This window comes from Atractosteus spatula, chromosome 18, assembly GCF_055471065.1.
Source record: "Atractosteus spatula isolate fAtrSpa1 chromosome 18, fAtrSpa1.hap1, whole genome shotgun sequence".
NCBI classification, from domain to species: Eukaryota; Metazoa; Chordata; class Actinopteri; order Semionotiformes; family Lepisosteidae; genus Atractosteus; species Atractosteus spatula.
In genome coordinates, this window is record NC_142723.1 from 6664857 (window position 1) to 6685466 (window position 20610).

Here is a 20610-nt window from a genome sequence, read left to right on the forward strand (position 1 = left end):
TTGACCGTAAGAGGGGCACAAGGTAACCAGGTGAAGTCCTCAGCTCTGATTTATTTTGAGTTTGACACTGTATGTTCCATTATGGTTCAATATTAAAGATCAAAAGACAAAATGATTGTCCAATTATGTTCCTCGGTTCGCGAACGACAACAGATAAGTACCCGCTGTGCTCCGTTGTGTTTTGGTTGGTCAATTATGCGAACATTGATATTGTATGTTATAACGATTTGTTTTTTGTTTGCGTTAAAATGAAAGATGAACACAAATAGACAAAAGAGAATGTCACCCTGCCTCTGCAGTCCTGCTGGGCGTAGGCTACATAGAAGTATTTTCAGTTTCAATTTTATTCTACAGTAATAATATAATGTTGGATCCTTAAAACCCCAGTGTTTTTGTAATGTTTTTCGAATGGAACTGCTCCCCTGCTTTTGAAAACTTGAACTGTTTAAAGGCGTTTCTAGTGATGTAATATATATAATGTACAGAGTTTCTGCGAATTTCGCTCTAAACTGAGCTGTGCGTAATAATATTTTGTATAGTCAGCCGTTTTAGGGACTAATCTACTTGAACCGCTTTACCTTGACGCCAAAGAAACTGCGACCTCTGAAGGACGTCCGAGGTACAAGTGTTAATTTTGCGACAGTACGGCACGAAACGTACAGGACGTATCGTGTTTCCAAGTTACAAAATAACAAACCAACGCACGGCAGCGTGGCAGGAAGATGGCTTCGCATTTTAGTGGAGTTTTGCAGCTGACAGATCTGGACGATTTTATTACTCCGTCTCAGGTAAGAGAAAGTTTTTCAAATTTGGGTTGTCGGAATCAAGTCTGTTTTTGTATTCAGACAGTTTTTTTAATTGGGAGGAAGGAAATCAGTTCTCGCCGTTTTTTTACAGGAACATAGACCGCAATAGTGAAATTGTTGAGGTTAAATATTTTTTTCCAGGCAATCAGAACACGTTCCCTGGTATGAATGTGAATGGACCACTATGTGTTTTCTAACCTGTTTAACTCGAGAACTGTTCCCAAACTTCATATTATATATCGACGTTAGCAGGATTGTGCCACTGTCGAGCTTTCGACGCATCAGTTCAAACCGCTGTGTCTCACTTGTGAAAATAGTTTTCCTATTCATGCTGGCATCTCGGATTACACAACGTAATTTCCGTGTTAAACCTCTCGAGTTAATGAAAGCAAAGTCGCTTTCGAGGACATGGTGTGATGTGATAGTACTGTTTTTAAATAAGACACGTCAAGAGCAGTATCACTTTTCTTTCTTGTGTCATCTTAGCTAATGTAGCAGGGCTGTTTAACTCCAGTGTGAAATAACTGTTACTTTGGGCCAGTTCAGTTTTCTAGCGCTTTTCTGGACACTCCACTCAAAGCGCTTTACAGGTAATGGGGACTCCCCTCCACCACCACCAGTGTGCAGCCCCACCTGGATGATGCACCAGTCCGCTACCCACACACCAGCTCTCAGTGGGGAGGAGAACAGAGTGATGAAGTCAAGTCAGGAGGAAATTTGGCCAGGACACTGGGGTTAACACTCCTTCACTGTTTGGAAAAAATGCCCTGGGATTTTTACTAACCACAGAGTCAGGAGCTTGGGTTTTACACCATCACTGTACTGGGTCATTAGGACCCACACAGGCTGCAGGTTGAGTGCCAGTGGTGAGTTGTGGGCTGCTGGGTGTTGTATATATTGTGAGATCCTTTAAATGCAGAGATCAATCACTTCTTTCTAGTACAGAGCTGTTTATAACTAAGGAGTCGCAGAAACACCTTTGGCATCTGGACTCCTAGGACTGAGACTTTCAAACCCGTGTTGTATAGTATCACCTTGCCAAGAAAGATTAAACCAGACAGCTTTCCGCTGAAATTCATCTCCCTCCTCTGCTCTAAGCATAAAGCGCTTGTCTTCCAGAATATGTTGGCAGCAGTGTAGCTAACTTCTTACACCCTTTCGTGTGTTGGGAGTGTTTTTTTTTTCTGCAGTTGCCTCACATATTTCACATGTAGTGGACAAGCTTTGTCTGAGCTCCCGTTCACAGGGCTTAACTGCCCCAAAAGCCTGGAGTCTAGTGATAAGACACTTCTTGTGTGCTGCCCAGAGATAACTAGCTATCTCTGTGCTGCCGAAGAGTTACACTGTGCAGGACTGACCCTGTACTCTGCCTGTGAGAGGGATAGCCGCACATCCTCCAGAGTCTGGCGGCAGAGGAGATCTCAGGACCCACCTGCCTCAGGCTGGACCACTGCTCCCTCTTCCTGACTGGGGGGAAAGGGCCTGAAAAAGTCCAGAGCAGGGCAGGAGGTCCTGGGCAGAGGGCACCTCCCTCTCGGAGATGTGCAGAGTGTGAGGTAACGCCGTGGATATCAGGCAGTTATATTCCCTTACTCTCTCTCACTCAATCCAAGCCTTTGCTCCCTGGCTCTAGCTTCTAAACCAACAAGTCAGGGCTAATTCCACACTGAGACGCAGGAAGAAGAGGAACAGGAATGTTTCAGCTGTCTTCAGGCGTGACAGGTGTGTGTCCTTACTCGCACCTTTGAAGCCAGCCTTCGTGGGCACAGCTCCCCCCCTCAATAATAATAATAATCATTAATAATTGCCTACACTTATATAGCGCTTTTCTGGACACTCCACTCAAAGCGCTTTACAGGTAATGGGGACTCCCCTCCATCACCACCACCAGTGTGCAGTCCCCACCTGGATGATGCGACGGCAGCCATAGTGCGCCAGTACACTCACCACACATCAGCTATCAGTGAGGAGGAGAGCAGAGTATTGAGGCCAGTTCATAGATGGGGATTATTAGGAGGCCATGATTGGTAAGGGCCATGGGAGATTTTTAATGACCACAGAGAGTCAGGACCTCAGTTTTACGTCTCATCCGAAGGACGGTGCCTTTTTACAGTATAGTGTCCCTGTCACTATACTGGGGCATTAGGACCCACATGGACCAGAGGGTGAGCGCCCCCTGCTGGTCCCACTAACACCTCTTCCAGCAGCAACCTTAGTTTTTCCCAGGAGGTCTCCCATCCAGGTACTGACCAGGCTCCCACCTGCTGAGCTCCCAGTGGGCTGCTAGTGGTGAGTTGCAGAGTGATATGGCTGCAGGCTTTTCCTGGTTGTTGAGTTTTTTCTGAGCTCTGGCCTTGCCTCTGTTTGTGAATACCTCAGGAGTGCGTTAAGCCGGTGAAGGTTGAGAAGAAACGGGGGAAGTCGGTGGCCAAAATTAAAATCGAAGACGATGGGAGCTACTTTCAGGTTAACCAGGTGAGGAGACCAATTTTAAAGGAAGACCAATTTCACGTATGACAGCTGTGTGTCAGTTGGCGAGTGATAATCCTGCAAGTTCAAGAGGTTCTTTACTTTCACTCTTCCAAGCAGTAAGTGAATTAATTAGTCTGGCGATGGGGCTGTGTTGATGCCACAGTAATCCTGCTCATTATGAGAGGAGGTTTAGAGATTTGATGTTGGGCTGCGAAGGCGATAATGAAAGCTGCCGTCGTTGGGGAGTTTGACTGACCCTGAGAAATTAACAGAAATGCATCTTCTCTTTGTTTTAAGTAGTGATCTTTTAAGGAATTATGGTGTCAGCCAGCCTGAGCTGCCTGAGGGCTTGTGTGGCCGGGCCGTGGGTAGCCTGGGTAGCCTGGGTAGTCTGGGTTGCCTGGGTAACCCGGTTAACCTGGGTTGCCTGGGTTACCTGGGTTGCCCATACCGTAACGCTGCCCGTCTGTGTGTGTGTGTGTGTTTCTGGGCAGGATGGTGGGCTGCAGAAGCTGGAGAAAGCGAAGATCACGCTGAATGACTGCCTGGCCTGCAGTGGCTGCATCACGTCCGCGGAGAGCGTCCTGATCACGCAGCAGAGCCACGAGGAGCTGTACAGGGCCCTGGAGCACAACAAGGTTCCCCGCAGCGCGCACGCCCACACCCGTGCCATGCAGTAACAAATGAATCAGTGGGCACAAAAGGAAAATTTCAGGGAATTGCATTTAAAATGAGAACAGGAGGCACGTCTTTACACAAAGAGTAGTGGGAGTATGGAATCGGCTACCGTGTTGTTGAAGTGGATACCATGGTGCCTTTCAAGAAACAGCAGATTTCTGGGATCTGCTATTAACAAGATGGGCTGAAAGGCCTCCTCTCGTTTGTACTTTTTCTTACTTTCCTCTGGTTGTGAGACTAGATTTTGAGTAGAACAGAGGGTCTGAGAGCTACATATTTTACAGAATGGCTGCCAAAGGCCTTTAATAGAGGGATAAGGAAGCAGGAGCACACAGCCATCTTGGAGAAGATGCCCCACTCACCTGCCACACAGCTGCAGAGATGGGAGGGCTTAAGAGACAAGACAGAGGTTCTTGACTTTTACAAGACTGTAATGAAAACCGTAAGACTCAAAGTACATGCAGTAGTTAGTAATTCAAAAAATAATTTATTTCTGAATGTTCCATTTTTTCACCACCTTGCAAAGCCGTGGTGACCGTGGGCGGTATTTCTGGGTCCAGCTTGGCGCTGTGTAGGTTCTGCAGGAGGTCTGGAGTGCCAGTTAACCAGCTTGTTTTGTGTTCTCACCTGACCGCAGATTTACTCCTTTAAAAGACATGCACAGCGCTGAACTGCTGTGCTTACAATAAAATCGTACAACAAATTCAGTCATTCATATTCAGAATGAGTGCATCACTTTTCAGTTTTCAAGAACAGAAAAAAAGACTAAAAATATTTCATGTTAGAGAGGGAGGTCTGTGTTTTTCCAAAGGAAATGGATTTCTAGGACTCTTGCTTTCTGAGATACAGTTTACACCAGCATCTGATCCGCTGCAAGTCATTCGCAGTGCCTGTCTAATTCGTTCGAAAGTTGCTGATTATCTGAGGGATCTGCTCCCCCAGCATGTGAAGGGGTTCCAGTCTAAGCTGGGGTGGATGATATTCTGGGCCCAGCAGAACTGTGCTGTCCGGAATGGGACCCGTAAGGAGGTCTGACATGATCTCTGTCTTGCAGCGGATGGGTGCTCCGCAGAAGGTGGTGGTGGTCTCCGTGTCGCCCCAGTCCAGGGCGTCCCTGGCTGCCCACTTCAACCTGAGCAGCTCGGAGACGGCGAGGAGGCTGACGTCTTTCTTCAAAAACCTGGGTGAGCAAGCGGAGAGGCCAGCAGGCCACAGGGTTGTGCTCATCAGTGTGGATGAGCATCCAGCAAATGGCATCAAGAGATCATAAAAGTCATTTTTCTTTTTTTCAGTTGGATTAGTTATGGTTAATCTGATCTGTGCTCCCTGGCATATCAGTATGCCTGTGCCTTTATTAATAGCACCAGGGCTGAAGGCATGTGATTTTGGTACACATTGTGTAATAATGGCAGATAAAACAAGACAACAAGCCTCCGAAATACCTTCTTCTCCAGAGCCATCAAGCTGGTGACCCCCCCAACTCCCACCCACCAAACTATGATCTCTCCTCACTTCTTCCTGTAACCACACAGCGACTGTACTCCCACACCACTACATACACCATAACTCCGAACTTGGACATAAAACTGCACTTGATTGAGTTGCACTATTTGATAACGCTGTATTATTTAGCACTGTTTGTGTACTTTTGCACAGTTCTTAACAGGTATGGATACTGTCATACCTGGTACCATACTTGTTGTTTATATTGTTATTGTATTTACTGTCTATTGTCTTGTCTGTATTTACTGCACCTGAGAGACTAAGGAGAAACACTTTTCATTATACTATGCACCTGTGTAAGTTTAATGACAAATAAAGTTGAATTGCATTGAATTAAACAGATAGACAATAAGACCGTTCAGCATGTTGGCCATGCCGTCTAAAAACAGTGTTTGAGTATCGCTTAAAGCTGGGGAAAGCTGCATGGTATCTTGACACACTCTCTGCATGTCTGTCCTGGGTGCTGTTGCTGCAGGTGTGCATCACGTGTTCGACACCTCCTTCAGCAGGACCTTCAGCCTGCTGGAGAGCCAGAAGGAATTTGTGGAGCGCTTCTCCCGCCAGGAGCAGGACAGGACCGCCCTGCCCATGCTGACCTCCGCCTGTCCAGGTACCCACCTGCTCTGCTGGCAGCAAGCAGTTCGGCTTGACCGTGCGGTCTGATCACTTCAGTGCCCGAAAAGGGCTGAAACTATTAGTGTTTGAAAGCGCCGATCTGAAACACCAGGGCCAAGCCCTCCCTTCAGCCCCACACTGGGATACTACCAACGCCCTCTGCTCTGACAAATGCCAGATTCAATTGATTTTACAGAGCTTTCATTTCTGTGCTGGGCCTGGACTTTTGCAGGCTGGATCTGTTATGCGGAGAAGACGCATGGCGACTTCGTCATCCCCTACATCAGCACGACCCGCTCGCCGCAGCAGGTTATGGGCTCCTTGGTCAAGGACTACTTCGCCAGCCAGCAGGTAGCGTGCAGGGGCCACGGAGGCTCCCATCGCCTGACCACAACACTGCGCCTGCACGCTCCTGCACGCGCGTTGAGGGGTTGTTTGTGAAACACCCAGTCGTGCAAATGCACCCATCTCAGTCCCCCGTGAAAAAGAAAAACAGTGCAGTGAAACTGTGAAATGAAATATCGGCGATTTAGGATGCCTTCTCTTCAAAAAGTGCAGTGGCTTTGTAGTGGAAAGTACTTCACAAATTTGCCTGTGCTGTTCAACACACTTAAAGATTAGTTATGCATATTTTATTGCTTATTTATGAACTTTATTTCAAGAGCTGTTCATTTCTTTGCCACTGTTTCAGTTTTAATATACTGTATTGGGCTTTTTCAGTTTTGTATGTTTTCATCGGGATGGCCAGTGTTCCGCTAAAAATGGGTTTTACGGGAAATTCTCTTTTAATTGCCTGAAATTGAATCAAAGTGACAATATTACAATATAAGTTCATACAAATGCCCAAGACGTAAGCAGTGAGAAAGTGGGTGCAGGCACGTGATGGCCAAGTCGCTGCTCGTGCTGTGCGCTGTGTGATCTCGGGGGGCCCCCCCCCTCTCTCCGCAGGGCCTGAGCCCAGAGCAGATCTACCATGTGACGGTAATGCCGTGCTATGACAAGAAGCTGGAGGCCTCCAGACCGGATTTCTACATCAGCAGGTCGGAGACCAGGGAAGTGGACTGTGTCATCACCTCAGGTAGGTCCCGAATGGTAAAAGAGCCAAATCCTTAGGCGTGATCTTTCTTAATCACACCCCTGTTGGTGTGCCCATGCATTCATATGGCCAGCAGCCATATCACCCTGCAACTCACAACTGGCAGCCCCCACTGAAGCTCAGCAGGTGGGAGCCTGGTCAGTACCTGGATGGGAGAGCTCCTGGGGAAAAACTAAGGTTGCTGCTGGAAGAGGTGTTAGTGGGGCCAGCAGGAGGCACTCGTAGTGGTGAGGTGCAGTGTGATATAGCTGCTGGCTAAACTATTCTAGTTTAAAGGAGCTGTGTTCTACATCTCTGTAACAGGGCTTCAGTATAAAAACATGTAAAAAGAGGAACTGGGGAAGGATGGTTTATCAACAGCTGACAGATCAGCGGTCTCCTTTACGTCCTGCTGAACGATCAAATCTAAAGCTGTAGCTTCAGTCACGCAGTCCCCCCCCCCAAGAGCAGATTGGCAGTGGACAGCCCAGTGGGCAGTACCGCAGTGTGCCCGTGGAGCTGGGCGCCCGTCGCTGTCCCTCACACAGCGGCTGTGATCGGTGGGGACGGGGGCTGCTCGGGGCGAACGGCCGCGGCCGGGACTGACCTCCCTTGCTCTGACCTCCCCACGCAGGCGAGGTGCTGAAGATGCTGGAGAAGGAGGGCGTCTCCCTGGGTGACGTGGATCCGGCGCCTCTGGACACCATGTGAGTATCGCAGCACCGGCACGGTTTTTACATTTTGCTGTACCTTGAACTCACCCTCTGGAATGGGGAATCCAGATTTAGCAGAATGCTAACTTATTTGTCAGTAGCTCTTCAGATGACTTCTCTTTAGTTTGCATAATATTGCTTTTATGGTGGGGTGGTGCGGTGGCTCTGTGGCTAAGAATCTGTGCCTGTGGCTGGAAGGTTGCTGGTTTGTTTCCCACGGCCGGCAGAGGAATCCTACTCTGTTGGGCCCCTGAGCAAGGCCCTTAACCCCAACTGCTCCAGGGGTTAAATGACTGACCCTGTGCTCTGACCCCAAGCTTCTCTCTCCCTGTCTGTGTCTCATGGAGAGCAAGCTGGGGTCTGCGAAAAGACAAATTCCTAATGCAAGAAATTGTATTTGGCCAATAAAGTGATCTGATCTTATATACTGTGAGGAAGGTAATTATTTGGGCAGACATCATAAAGCTCTAGTTACTGTATTGCAGACCTAATCTTATTTTATTGTTCTCTGATGACTTTATACCATCAGTGTTGGTCTTGCTCGAACTGAACAGCTAACAGCCCAGGCTGAAAGTTGCAGGGGAGTCAGCTTTTCCTTTTCAACACATTCCTGCCTGTAATTGGTCAGAGTTTCTCCAGGGGGGAAAAAAAATGAAGCTCTGATTAGGTGTGTTCTTCTTAAGCATATTTCACCGGATAGGATGCAGTCAAGTGCAGTGAAGGCGGGGCTCCAGGCAGAGTTCGGCACGCCTGCCAGCTGGAGCAGCTGTCATTTGGAAAGCGCTGTGAGCCTCTGCCGCTGGCCCTCATCCCCACTGCCCGTTCTGTCTGTCCCACATGCTGACCTTTCACCACTGTCGGCAGCCAGTATTTCCCCTTTCCCCTTTCCTCCCTTGACCAACTTTCTTCTGGACCTCGGGAGAGACTCAAGGAGGGACTCAAGTCCGAGGTGCCAGTGCAGGATAAAGGTTCTGTACGCACACCTTGCATACGGTGTTGTTTTCTCTCTCCGCCTGTGCAGGTTCAGCAGCGCGTCTGGAGAGGAGCTGCTCCGTCACGCCGGGGGAGGCTCGGGGGGGTACCTGCAGCACGTCTTCACTCACGCTGCCCGCGAGCTCTTCGGAGAGGAGGTGAAAGAGCTCACGTACAAGACCCTGAAGTAAGGCCTGGTGATCTGTCGGTGTCCGCGACTTCGATCAGAAGCCGTAGAACGAGAAAATCTTGTTGATCAATGTCTTTTGTGTTTTCTGTTGAAGACGCCTTAGGAGGACTGTAAAAGAAGGCATTACAAGCATGCATCTTTTTAGTGCATCACCTAAATTGCCAAAGGCAGAAGAATGGGTAGCACTCACTGCATTGGAGGGCAGGGTGAATGTACTCGCGATTAACCCCTCTGCCTGCTGTATTCAAGCGCAGACATATTCAGTAGTCAGCTTGCCCTCCTGGTGCACAGCGCTTTCGAGCTGCAGCCTGACCTCTTGTCTCTGTCCCCCGGCCTGGCAGGAACAGGGATTTCCAGGAGGTGACCCTGGAGAGGGATGGTGCCGTGCTGCTCCGCTTCGCCCTCGCCTACGGCTTCCGTAACATCCAGAACCTGGTGCAGAAGCTCAAGCGCGGGAAGTCTCCCTACCACTTCGTGGAAGTCATGGCCTGCCCTTCAGGTTAGGAGCTTGCAGGAGGGGGGCGTCGGCCTGGGCGGAGTGCTCATTGCTAATCCAGCAGGTGGTCAGGTTATATAGATCCTTATCGCCGTGCTTCACTTTTAAAACTGACAACAGGAGGCACTTCTTTATGCGGAGAGTTGTGGGAGTGTGGAACACGCTACCCAGCTAGTGGCTGAACCTGAAATCATAGTTTACTTCAGGAAACGGCTGGATGAGATCCCTGGATTAATTCACTACTAAATATGAAACAGGTTTCACTAGCAATGACAACACCCAGGATTAAAGCGTCATGAAATTATGACTTGTGAATTATGGAGCGAACTTGTGGCTTAACCCTGCTTGGCTGAGGGCTGACCTCCTGGCCAGAGGATGAGGAGGGCAGGACCCCCATGCAGGGTGGCCAAGGGGCAACTGCAGAGGTGGAGGTGGGATGCAAGAGACAAGCAAGAGAGATAGGGATCTCGTAGGTATTTATAGCATTTTGGGAGAGGAATGGATGTCATGAGCGATTGCTAATTACCGACGGCTGAGTCTGATAGTACTTGGTTGTTGTCATCCCTTCCGAACTGTCGTTATAAACTCCATTAGGTTGAGTGAATGGCCTCCTCTTCTTTGTAATATAATAGAAAGTTATGTGGTAACCACCTGAATTGACTCCCTCTAATCCTCTCCCACGAAAAGCACCTGAAATATCGAAGAAGGACCCGAGACGCAGCTGTAGTCTCTGGTGTCCTATAACACGCCTTCCCTGTGCCGTGTGCCCCAACAGGGTGTCTGAACGGGGGCGGCCAGGTGCGGCCCTCGCCGGACCAAACCAATAAGGAACTGCTGCAACGGGTGGAGGAGCTGTACCAGGCCGAGCGCCCCCTCATTCCGGAGGCAGACGGGCGCGTGGCTGAGCTCTATCGCGGCTGGCTGCAGAGCGAGGGCTCGGAGAGGGCCCGGGCGCTGCTGCACACACAGTACCACGCTGTTGAGAAGATGAGTAACAGCCTCGCCATCAAGTGGTGATGAAAGGGGATCAGAAGGGCAGCACTTTGGAGAGGACAGGCAGGAAGCTGCAGGAAGTGCTCTTCCTGTGGTTGAGCCTGACGCCAAGGACAGCAGCGTGGACGCCTGTCGTCCGCCGTCTTTGTGACTGTCCGAGTCTGTGTCTCTGCCCCAGACCGGGACGGGACTTTCATTGCCCCTAACCGGACCCAGGGGATAGGAGCCTGAAACGAAGAGGTTACCTTTTTCCAAACAGGAACACGTCAAAATCTGATTTCCCTGTCAAATAGTTCCCCGTTTCTGCTGCTAAAAGTTGGAAGCAGATCGTGTATGATGACTGTCTGCTTCTCAGAATGGGTCTGTTTTATATTGAAATATGCTGGGAAACCTTGGATATGCATTTAGTATAAACCATATTCAAGTGATTTGTGACAAGTTATTAAGTGGTATGCCTTTTTCTTGCGTGTTTGTGATAAAATCAAAAATAAGACTTGCTGGCCTGATTTTATGTCTAACCAATATTGTGATGACTGTCTAATTTATACACATTTTCTACGGACATTAAACTTGCATTAAATTGTATTTATATCTTTAGGGTTTGTACATGATACTATATGAACTATAGCTACTATATTTGTGCATTAAGGAAACAAATGGGAGAGATTACACAGCTTCTGAAAATAACGAGTCCGGACTCTATTAAATAAAAAAGACAAACAAGAATGGCATGTACAAAAATGTATTTGTTGTGCAATATACAGTTTTTTTAAATTGATATTTACAGGTACAGAAAATGGTCAGTGGTGGTTCATGGCCCTGACTGTGCAAGCACAACTTCCTCCTGTGGCCAAAAGATGTGATGTTCTGCACTATAGGCAACCAATTATGGATTCTTTAACAGCTTGCTTAGAACCTCATGACTAATACATCCATTCTGAAGATCAGGCAAATAGAATGCTTTTCATAGACAAACATTTTAATGCAAGTCCAAAAAAAAGTGCACAAAAAATAACAGACAATAGGTTTTAAATTCATTATGAAATTTAAGGAGGCTGATATATACCAACTACGCACTGTTTTTTGTAATGTGATGATTCCTGTTATACAATGTATCATCTAAATTAAAAGTTTCTTTTAGCGAACTCTAAATGAGTTTCTTGGACCCAACCTTCTGAAAATGTTGAAGAAATCATCAAAGATTGAGTGTAATCAATACCCCAGCTGCAGCAGAATAATTCAGAAAATACTTGCCATGTTATGCATTTATATTTTTTATTATATCGCTGAGCTTTAACAAAAGCAACATTATAAATTGTTCTATGTGACATCCCAGAATTTCATTTTAAATCTGAATATAATGATTCGTGAAGACAAACTAATCCCGTACAATGCATATTATTTGACATTATACCTGTTACTTAAGGTTGATCTCAGTCAGATGGCTGTACTGTTCTAATTAGGAAGAGGTGGTCGTGTTTGTACAGTACCTAGGTAAAACCCAAATACAACAAGGTCTGTAAATTATTAGCATGCACAGCACATCAATTATACAAGAACAGTAATAAAAAATAAATATCAAGATACATGCACGTACTATACAAACCCAAGTGGGATATTTTAAACTGCTATGTGCTGACTGGGAAAGCTTTCTGCATTACCACCATAGTACTACCACCTTCCCAAGTTGGAAAACAAACTGTGGACTTGACTCTAGAAACAAGGCATCCATAAATCTGCATCCAGCCCATTTAAACCACATGAAGCACAAACTGGCTAAACATTAATACTGCTACACCATACAGTCCTCATTCTATTGTGTGAACTCAGGACTGATTACTGAGTAATGAAGCATGTCCGACATATGACTAACCAGTATTCCAGCCTGAGGATGTACAGTACTCTCAGATCTGACATAACAGAGCATTTATCCTGCATATAACTTTAATAGCCACTCTGGCTGCGTTTTCAGTACAGCTGTAAAGTTATTATATTCTGGGTAACAATTTCTGATCTCTTTTTTCACAAGCAGATACTGTAAATGGCAATGAAAAATTTCTGACTGAACTTGAACAGGGACTAATTATTGACTATTTTTTACAGCTCTCCCTGAAGCTCTATGCGTTCAATAATCTTACCACAGTCTCAGCCGACGCACTCGCCCTGTACAAAATAAACAACTGCCGCCATGATCACCTAACGCTGAGGCAACAAAGATCACATATAATTGACTAGACAATCCAAAAACAGGAAAAGAGAGCCAAACACCCAGCGAGAGATGCTTAATAATTCAGAATATTTATCACCACATCTACAGGAGGTTATGGTAGCGGTACTGGGTGTAATGCACGGTCATCTTCAATGAGCTCAGTTTGATCTGAGATGTCCCCGGTCAGAGGTCAGAGGTCAGAGGTCAGAGACTGCAGGCTCGAGGTTAAATCAATGATCCAAAAGAGAAATGAACAGGCCTTATCTCACTTAAAGACACCTGTGTAAAAAGGAAGGGACTTTTCTCTTCCCCCTCTTCTCAGAAACCTTAAACTGGCCCCTCGAACCGAGGGGTGTCTGCGCCCCTCTTTGTTCAACATTACCTGCGTGCTGCACCGTCCCAGGATCCCCCTCCCCCAGCCAGAGGCAGGCTGACCCCCACCTCCCCACCTTGCAGTCCGGGAAAAGTCCAAAGTGCTGCAGCCCAACCCCCACCTTTGTGGAGAAAGGGGACCGGGAATCGGGAATGGGAGGGGAACGGGCTCCCCCGCTCTCAGGGCCGGAGCAGCCCCCACTCCAGGGCCAGGAGGGCGTGGGGGGCGGCGCGCTCCTTCGGCTTTTTGAAGTTGTCCTTCTCTTTGCGCAGGACCCGCAGCACCTCGATGGGGTCCCTCTTCCCCGTGAACGTCTGTACGCTCTCCTCCCTGCGAAGAGGACATGGGTGGGTGTGACAAATGCGACCATAAACCACCCTGGTGGCGTTCAGGGGTGCCTATTAGCCCCTCTTTGGCAGACTGGTTCTAACAATACCCCCACAAATCCCGCTTGGGAAAGCAAAGACGCAGATAAGAAGCAACCTCGACTCCAGCTTGACGGTGCGTCAGGTCTGTTGTTCTCACAAGGACTGAAAACAGGCAAAACGATTTACCTGTATGTGACCCTGATTGAATAGCAAAGGTTTACGACGTCAACCTGTGCCTCGCGGGGTTTTCTGGCTGTCTGGGTGCAAGCTGTGGGTGTCACAGTTAGCGCGCCAATCTCCTCCCCTCCCATGTGCAGCCAGGGTCTTGCCTGGCAAGAGACACTCACGACAGTCGCAGGAAGGGGTTGTACTCAAACTCCTCTGATAAGGTGGACGGCACTGTGGGCTTGTCATCTTCATCTCGGGCCTGAGAAAGGAAAGACAAGAAGGACAAGAGAAGGGATCCTTCGTCAAACAGCAGGTGAAATCCGCTTTTCGGACACAGCAACCACTGAGAAGACATCTGAGATTAAGGTTAAAGCTACAACAAAGCCATATCTATTCCATTAATACACAGTGTACTACTAAATGAACAAGGAGTCAGGTTACAGTCTCAGATCTTCTCAGGGACTAACACGAAGCTGTGCTGATATAGGTCGTGCACGACAACCAACTGGAAGGCCGTGGGTTCAAATCGCAGGTGTTACACTGCAGGTCCAAGCCCTGCGCTACAGGCCCTCAGTGTAAATGAGAATGTGTTGACTTATTTGAGTAAACAAAGGGTTGAATAAAAGACAATTACATAAGACTGTAAATTCTGTCAGTGTTGGCAAACGGCGTCTCCTATACCTCACCCTGGCCCAGGACAGCATCTGCTTCACCTTTTCATTCCTTGGCTCTACCTTCAGAGCAAACTTCAGGTTCTTGATGGTGTACTCATGCCCGCAGAAGACCTTCTGCACATGCCACAAGAAAACAGAGAGTGACCTTAATTAAGCTGAACGACACTGAAACAAATGACGGCAGGATAAACAGACGATTATAGACAGATTATAGATTAACAGATTATAAAGCCGAAGACAGAAAATTGCAGGCTTGAAGGTATAGGTTACAGTAATATTAGCTGACTTCCTGTAAACCTGTGCATCAGCCGGAATAATTCCTTTTCCGAGACTGGGCGGTCACCTACAAAGTGACGCTGCCTTCAGCGAGTGCGACACTGATGCAGCTTAGGGGGCGGAGGCTGTTGACGCAGCGACGGAGACTGACCGTGTCCTTCGGCAGGGAGCCCAGGACTTCGGTGAGATTCCTGTGCATCTGTTCGGCCGTGCCCTCGAAGAACTTGCCGCAGCCGGCCACGAACAGCGTGTCCCCTGCCACGCAGGGAAGAGACATACCTGGGTTAACCACAAGAGCACACAGCTCTGCCGCGCTTTGATATTCAACGTACAGAGGCAGGAGCAGGAGATGGAAGTTGAGTACGGCCGTTAAAAAAAAACCCAGGGACTCCGAGATGTCGTGGAAGGGCTGCGCACGGAGAGGAACAGTTTCTGCTGAGCAACGAGCCGAAGCAGAAGAGAGTGTTTTAACATCAATGGTCCCTCACACTTTCACTGCCCGATCTTAAACTAGCAAATGTCCAGTGTAGTTTTTCCTGTTTATCTGAAACCGTATCATCTTTTTTTTTTTTAAACGATGAAAACGCGCCTGGAAGGAAATATTAGAAAGCAGAATGTAGTGTAAGGATTTTAACCTGTAAAAACCGCTGGGGCATCTGCGCAGTCATCCTCCCACACGAAGTAGCACATGTGTCCGGATGTGTGGCAGGGAGTGAAAAGGCACCTCACGTTGATGGAGCCAAACTGTAACCGAGGCAGGGAGAGGGAAGACTTTTGTTATTTTAAACCATACTGGCACCTGAACTCATTCAAGTGGATCATTTTCACCCTGAACCTCTGAACCTGAACAACAGAATCTCCCTGTTTGCCTTCTTTTTATCACTGCAACAGTGTTCCTAAGGGATGTGGGAAAAAATAACCAAGAGAAAAAGTCTTGACTCCTGACTCTGAGAGCTACAAAAGTTTCAAGTCACTGTTGAAACCCACTGGAAAGATTAGTGACAGCTGCAGAGGGTTTCAGGCTGCGCGTGTTGCATGCCGAGATGCGTAATCAGTTATGCATGTACTGTGGGTACCTTCAGGTCCTGTGCATGGAAGACTTTGTCAGTAAGCGCCCCAATGCGATCATCACCCCCATACACCTTCAGCCCCGGGACCTCCTTTGCCAACTCCTCATTCCCACGGGCGTGATCCCTGGAGCACAGACACCCGTGGTCACACACACAGGTCCCTGACCGCCCTCCAGCACACACTAAGCGTCTCGTGCTCATGCTCAGCTGGAGCCTGCACAGCGGAGATCATGACCTCATGCAAGCAGATCACGAGCCGTGTTGAAAGCAGTTCAAAAGACAATTTCTTAAACTTCCCCTTGCTGGATTAAACAGAACGTCATGAAATTCTATAATACCTACAACGGACAACGCAGTGCCTTAGCCTGAGAAGTGGCAGCAGTGGGCAGTGGTGGTTAGGCCACTGTCCCTTAATTTATCGATTAAGGGACTGTTCAAATTTCAGGTGAAGCACTGCTGTTATACACTTGAGCAAGGTACTTCACTAAGTAAAATAGTGAAGTACCTTGCTCAGGTCCACGCCATGCACCAATGTAAGTTGCACTGGAAATGAATAATAGCCTAATAACTACAGTATTTCCTGTATTTATGACATTACGAGAATCAGATTGACACCCAGATTATATTTTTTGCAAAGAGCAAAGTATGAGTGTGGAACTTACCCAAGAGCATGCATGGGGCTCATAGAGGAACAGGGAGTATGCAGTTAAGAAACAGATTAAGTGTGCTGACTCATGGGAATAGTTAGAAGCTGCGTTTCAAGATAAAAGACTGCATCTTCCACAGTGCATTTTAAATATCATTAGAATTCAAGCTTAGAGGGGGAACAGTATGTTATTGCCTTGATGTATTTTTGCCAAAACACAAATTTGCTGCACTCTTTGAAGAGCTATCTTCAAAGCACTGAAGAATTACAAGCAGAGCAGCAGTATTTACTGTATTGCTCTTGTTTACATGATTCCTAAGGGTTCAAACCTCATTGATCCTCCTTGGTCATCCATCATTATGTTTGGTGGTAATGACTGGTTGTGTATATAGAAACATCTGTTTCCCGGCCGCACTGTCTCATTAACTGTGCATTAGCAGCAGGTTAACAACAGGCTCTGGCAAGGCTCCCTTCGGTAATAGCTGCTCCCCTTGGACCACAGTGCTGCCCTGCGTCTCGTGCCAAGCAAAATACACAGGCACTCTGGAACCTGAGGCTTCTCCTGGCCCAGAACCAAAACCTTAATCCGTTTTTTCAGCTGATCTCCTGCTCGTATTTCACATTAAAACCTTTGGTGCTGATGGACACAGCAAACCATGTCGCTCCAAATAGGTACATCTCATCACAGCATAAATCAGCAAGACTTTCTTGGCTCGGCTACACCTGCACAGTGGGCAATCAGGTGAGATCCTGAAATGGTTCAAGCTTCCCTTTTCACTGCTCTGACACTCGATCTCCAGTTCACTCATCAACACTCTGACAGAACTGCCCATGGGGGATGGTGTGAGTGGTTCTTTAGCAAATAACACCAGTTAACACGTGGGACTGGGATGCAACGCATTCCCCCTTCATCTACCCTTCTCACACGGCACGTCCGTGTTTGACTGTGTACCACAGATCGAGAACCCCTCCTGCACAACGACGCCCACTGTCCCTCCTGCCCTACGGCCTCAGGCCCTGGCTCTGTACAAGTCCCGCATATGGATGCCAGCCCATAAGGCTCCAAAGTCCTGCTGAATGGACCCTCCAGCTGGCTTACCAGTGATGGTGTGTGGTGAGGACAGCGGTGAGGGACAGACCTTCCCTTCTCAGGATCTCCAGCAGCTGGAAGAACAATAAGGCATAAACTACGCTTGCACAGGCTCCACTACTTCCCCTTGTGCTCCTAGTACAGGAGCTCATCGATCCCTGCAGCTCTTCCCTTTCCCAGGCTATCGCTGGTTTCGCACAGGGCTCAGGAGATCCCAGGAACACGGTGCAGTAGTGTGGGAGTGGGCAGAGCCGCGGAGAGCACCGGTAAAAAGCCAACGCCGCTAACTGAGGGACGGAAGGGAGCAGGGACCCAAAATAACAAAGCAAAAGGTTAAAAAAAACCAAAACAAAGGCAAAAAGAAATGTGCCGCTGTGCCTCGCGACATCCAGACTGGACTTACCCTATTTATCGGGGTCCAGCCTGGGAAAAAGGAACCGCCAGCACAGCGGAGACCAGACTGGACTGACCCTGTTTAACAGGGAGCAGGGAGCACAAGGCCACAACAAAACAAAAACTTAACGTGTGGAAAAGGTCGGCCTACCCCAGTAGGGAGACAGGCAAAAAGAAAAAGAAGAAAAACGCCGGCCTAACGTTCAGGTACAATCCCCCTCCGGGACTGCCGGTGACAATTCCTCCCCCTCCGGGGATGGCCCTGCTCGTCCCTTCGTGGGGCCGCCCAGTGTGCTTTTAAAGAGCCTTCACAGCTGCGGCTCCTCCTCGGGCAACCAGAACAGGTGTGACTGCCGAGGCAAGGCGTCACCCTTCATCCACACTGAACACGCCCCCGCCGAACGCCACGACTGCATCAGTACACACATACTACAACACGCGTGGACCCCGATCACAGTGAGCAGTTCTCCACCCCACACTACACAGTCCCGACTCCGTACCCGCCGACCTCCAGATCTCCAGCCCTTCTTCGTTTTCTTCAACACGTTTTATATTCTAAAACAGCCGGCTGCTCATGATCAGTTGTTAGTGGCTGTAACTGTTACACAGCGTGCTTCTGGAAGCCTAGGGCCTGTAAGGCCTGCAGGTACAAGCCTCACTGGGTACCGACATCCTTGGCTGCTCCACCCCCCCCCCCCCAACAGTTTGGGGTTCTGTGCAGCGAAGGGGAGAAGCAGCGCTGTTTGAGTCCAGGTGGCACAGGGCCTCGGGCTCACCCGGTGTGGCACAGCAGGGTCCACTGCGATTGCCCTCTTGGTTTCTTCCTCAATAACCAGGTACATGTAGTTGTCCTCCAAGATGGAGATGACCTTCACCTTCATCCTTCTCCCAGCATACAGCCCAGCTGGTGAGGGAAAACACGGCGGACGTTAAGGAACAGGATAATCCAATCCCAGAACAGGAGGCTCCATCTCCGGTCCCGGATTCCAATCCATTATTCCTTGTAGGTCACCCGAGGGTACCTGTTATTTCAAGGTGTGGAACTTACTTGATCACTGACAGGGCTGAAGGGCTCCTGTCTTAGATCTGGGAGCATGAAGACCTGAACAATGGTGGTGCTGTGGATCTGATACATAATTTAAGACAAAACCCATATGGACAGCCTTGCATACAAACTCTACACAGAGAGTTCCCCCTGCCCAGAATCAAACCCAGGGCCAAGCAGCTGTAAGGCCGCAGTGCTGTCTGCCAACACACCCCTATGCAGATGCAAGACTCAACAGTTCACTATGCAATGTGTGATTCTTTTATGTCTTATGCAACGTCGTCCGCTACTAATTAACAACGCATGTCTAGAAAAATAATCTTTTGGCGCCCGTCCTACTGTCGAACGCAATACGTGTTTTTTTTTCTACTCACAAACAATTCAATGCTAACAACCCCCTCTTAATTCTGAGAGTCGGAATTACGGTTTATTATTAACAAATAAAGAGGATTTTTCAATTATCTTATTATCACCCCTTTAAAAATATATATCTGATAACTGTTCCACGGAAGAAAGGGATATTTCAAAAACATGTTTTACGTTTGTTTTACGCAGAAAAGCACTCAGCCTGTCCGGGTCCTGTACAGTTTTTCGCCTGCTGTACTGACCAGTCTCACATGAAGTGGGGTGACCGAAGAACAAACGTTGATTTACGAGCAGAAAACAGTACCAACAATATTTTTTTAATGAAATGAGCGTTTAATGAACGACTTAAAATTATTAAAGCCAGTTTCTAAACGTATGATCAAAGCTGAATAAACAACCAGTTAAGCTTCAGAGGGTGAAATGACCTAATTTTGCCCCATAACCATTTATTTGCAGTCTTGAGCACAGCAGAGCCCCAAATAGAATCTAACATCGAACACCTTTAGTTTTCTTCGGTATACTTTGTCATTATGACTCGACAGAAAGTCATAAGCCTTGCTACTTTAGGCGACCTTGAAATATAAACCTTACAGGACACGTCACCGCAGCAGTGGAAACTGTAGACAACATTTCAAAGCACGACTTGAAAATAACATTACACGAATTTTACCGTGACGAGAACACTATCCGCCCTGCACTTCCTCCTGCTGAAATCCGCTTACCAGTCCAAAGAGCAAACCACCGAGCCGAAGAGCCATCCCCCCCCTCGAGGCATTATTAATCTACTTCGCACAATCCATTGGCACTCTAACGTCAAGAAAACGGTCGACTGACAATATGCTGTATGAGAGAACATGTACTGGAAACGTTCATGGCTCGTGATCTGGAATAAATGACTTACTAAATGGACCTCCGAGATCTTATTTGTAGCTTTAAATTCTGGAAATCCTTTAGTAATTCAGAAAATTACCACAAGCTCTTTGACTTTAGTGTAAAAGAATACTTCCTCAAGCAGTGTATCCACGTCAGGGACATGTGTGTCTGCAGGGTTTCACTCAAACTCAGGTCTTAAACTCAATCTGCTCATTATTGTTCACTGGCTACATGAGACCCGTTGAACAGCTTCTGTCAGCTCTGCTTTCAAGAGATCTAGAAAACCCACACACAGCATCCTTTAGCTCCAGGACTGCATATCCGGGACCCAGATGCTATAAGTATTCAAATGCACATCGACATCTGCACAAAGCTACGCAGCACCACTGAAGACACACAACTCTGTCCACTGTTTTTTTTTAAATGCCAGTCCACTTCATGCGATCTTCAGATCATAGACTTCTTAACTAAAAAAAAAAACATTCAGCAAACATTTGGCAGCTGTACATAAGAGGAAGTATCTGTACCTGCTGTGCACAATGTAAT

General features: G+C 47.7%; 2 protein-coding genes across 7 annotated transcripts; one reads left to right on the forward strand and one right to left on the reverse strand.

Annotated features, from left to right (window-relative positions):
• The first annotated feature begins 722 nt into the window (after positions 1-722).
• On the forward strand, positions 723-11659 carry ciao3 (cytosolic iron-sulfur assembly component 3). The gene is made up of 11 exons (XM_088936324.1): positions 723-788; positions 3186-3281; positions 3773-3916; positions 5011-5140; positions 5935-6069; positions 6307-6425; positions 7023-7152; positions 7784-7856; positions 8884-9021; positions 9366-9523; positions 10296-11659. The coding sequence occupies exons 1-11, from the start codon at positions 723-725 to the stop codon at positions 10535-10537; spliced, it is 1431 nt and encodes a 476-aa protein (XP_088792450.1). The 3' UTR covers positions 10538-11659.
• A 116-nt stretch (positions 11660-11775) lies between these two features.
• LOC148818494 (hydroxyacylglutathione hydrolase-like protein) lies at positions 11776-19923 on the reverse strand. 6 transcript variants are annotated; one of them, XM_088936316.1, is made up of 9 exons: positions 19862-19923; positions 18557-18684; positions 17397-17461; positions 15658-15775; positions 15217-15325; positions 14733-14836; positions 14313-14419; positions 13811-13890; positions 11776-13425 (listed from the first exon to the last, which is right to left on the reverse strand). In XM_088936316.1, the coding sequence occupies exons 2-9, from the start codon at positions 18659-18661 to the stop codon at positions 12992-12994; spliced, it is 1122 nt and encodes a 373-aa protein (XP_088792442.1). In that variant the 5' UTR covers positions 18662-18684; positions 19862-19923; the 3' UTR covers positions 11776-12991. The 6 variants fall into 6 exon arrangements, with proteins under 6 accessions (XP_088792442.1, XP_088792444.1, XP_088792445.1 ...); XM_088936318.1 differs by having other exon boundaries at positions 14318-14419; positions 19862-19920; XM_088936319.1 differs by having other exon boundaries at positions 14318-14419; positions 18829-19874.
• Positions 19924-20610: the final 687 nt, after the last annotated feature.

Excerpts from the sequence above, each read along its gene's own strand:
- ciao3 (XM_088936324.1), top strand. The coding sequence starts at position 723 with ATGGCTTCGCATTTTAGTGGAGTTTTGCAGCTGACAGATCTGGACGAT. Across the intron at positions 5,141-5,934 it reads GTCTTTCTTCAAAAACCTGG|GTGTGCATCACGTGTTCGAC; the intron begins GTGAGCAAGCGG and ends CTGTTGCTGCAG. Across the intron at positions 9,524-10,295 it reads AGTCATGGCCTGCCCTTCAG|GGTGTCTGAACGGGGGCGGC; the intron begins GTTAGGAGCTTG and ends GTGCCCCAACAG.
- LOC148818494 (XM_088936316.1), bottom strand. The coding sequence starts at position 18,661 with ATGAAGGTGAAGGTCATCTCCATCTTGGAGGACAACTACATGTACCTG. Across the intron at positions 17,462-18,556 it reads ACCCTGCTGTGCCACACCGG|CTGCTGGAGATCCTGAGAAG; the intron begins GTGAGCCCGAGG and ends TTGTTCTTCCAG. Across the intron at positions 15,326-15,657 it reads TCCATGCACAGGACCTGAAG|TTTGGCTCCATCAACGTGAG; the intron begins GTACCCACAGTA and ends CCTCGGTTACAG.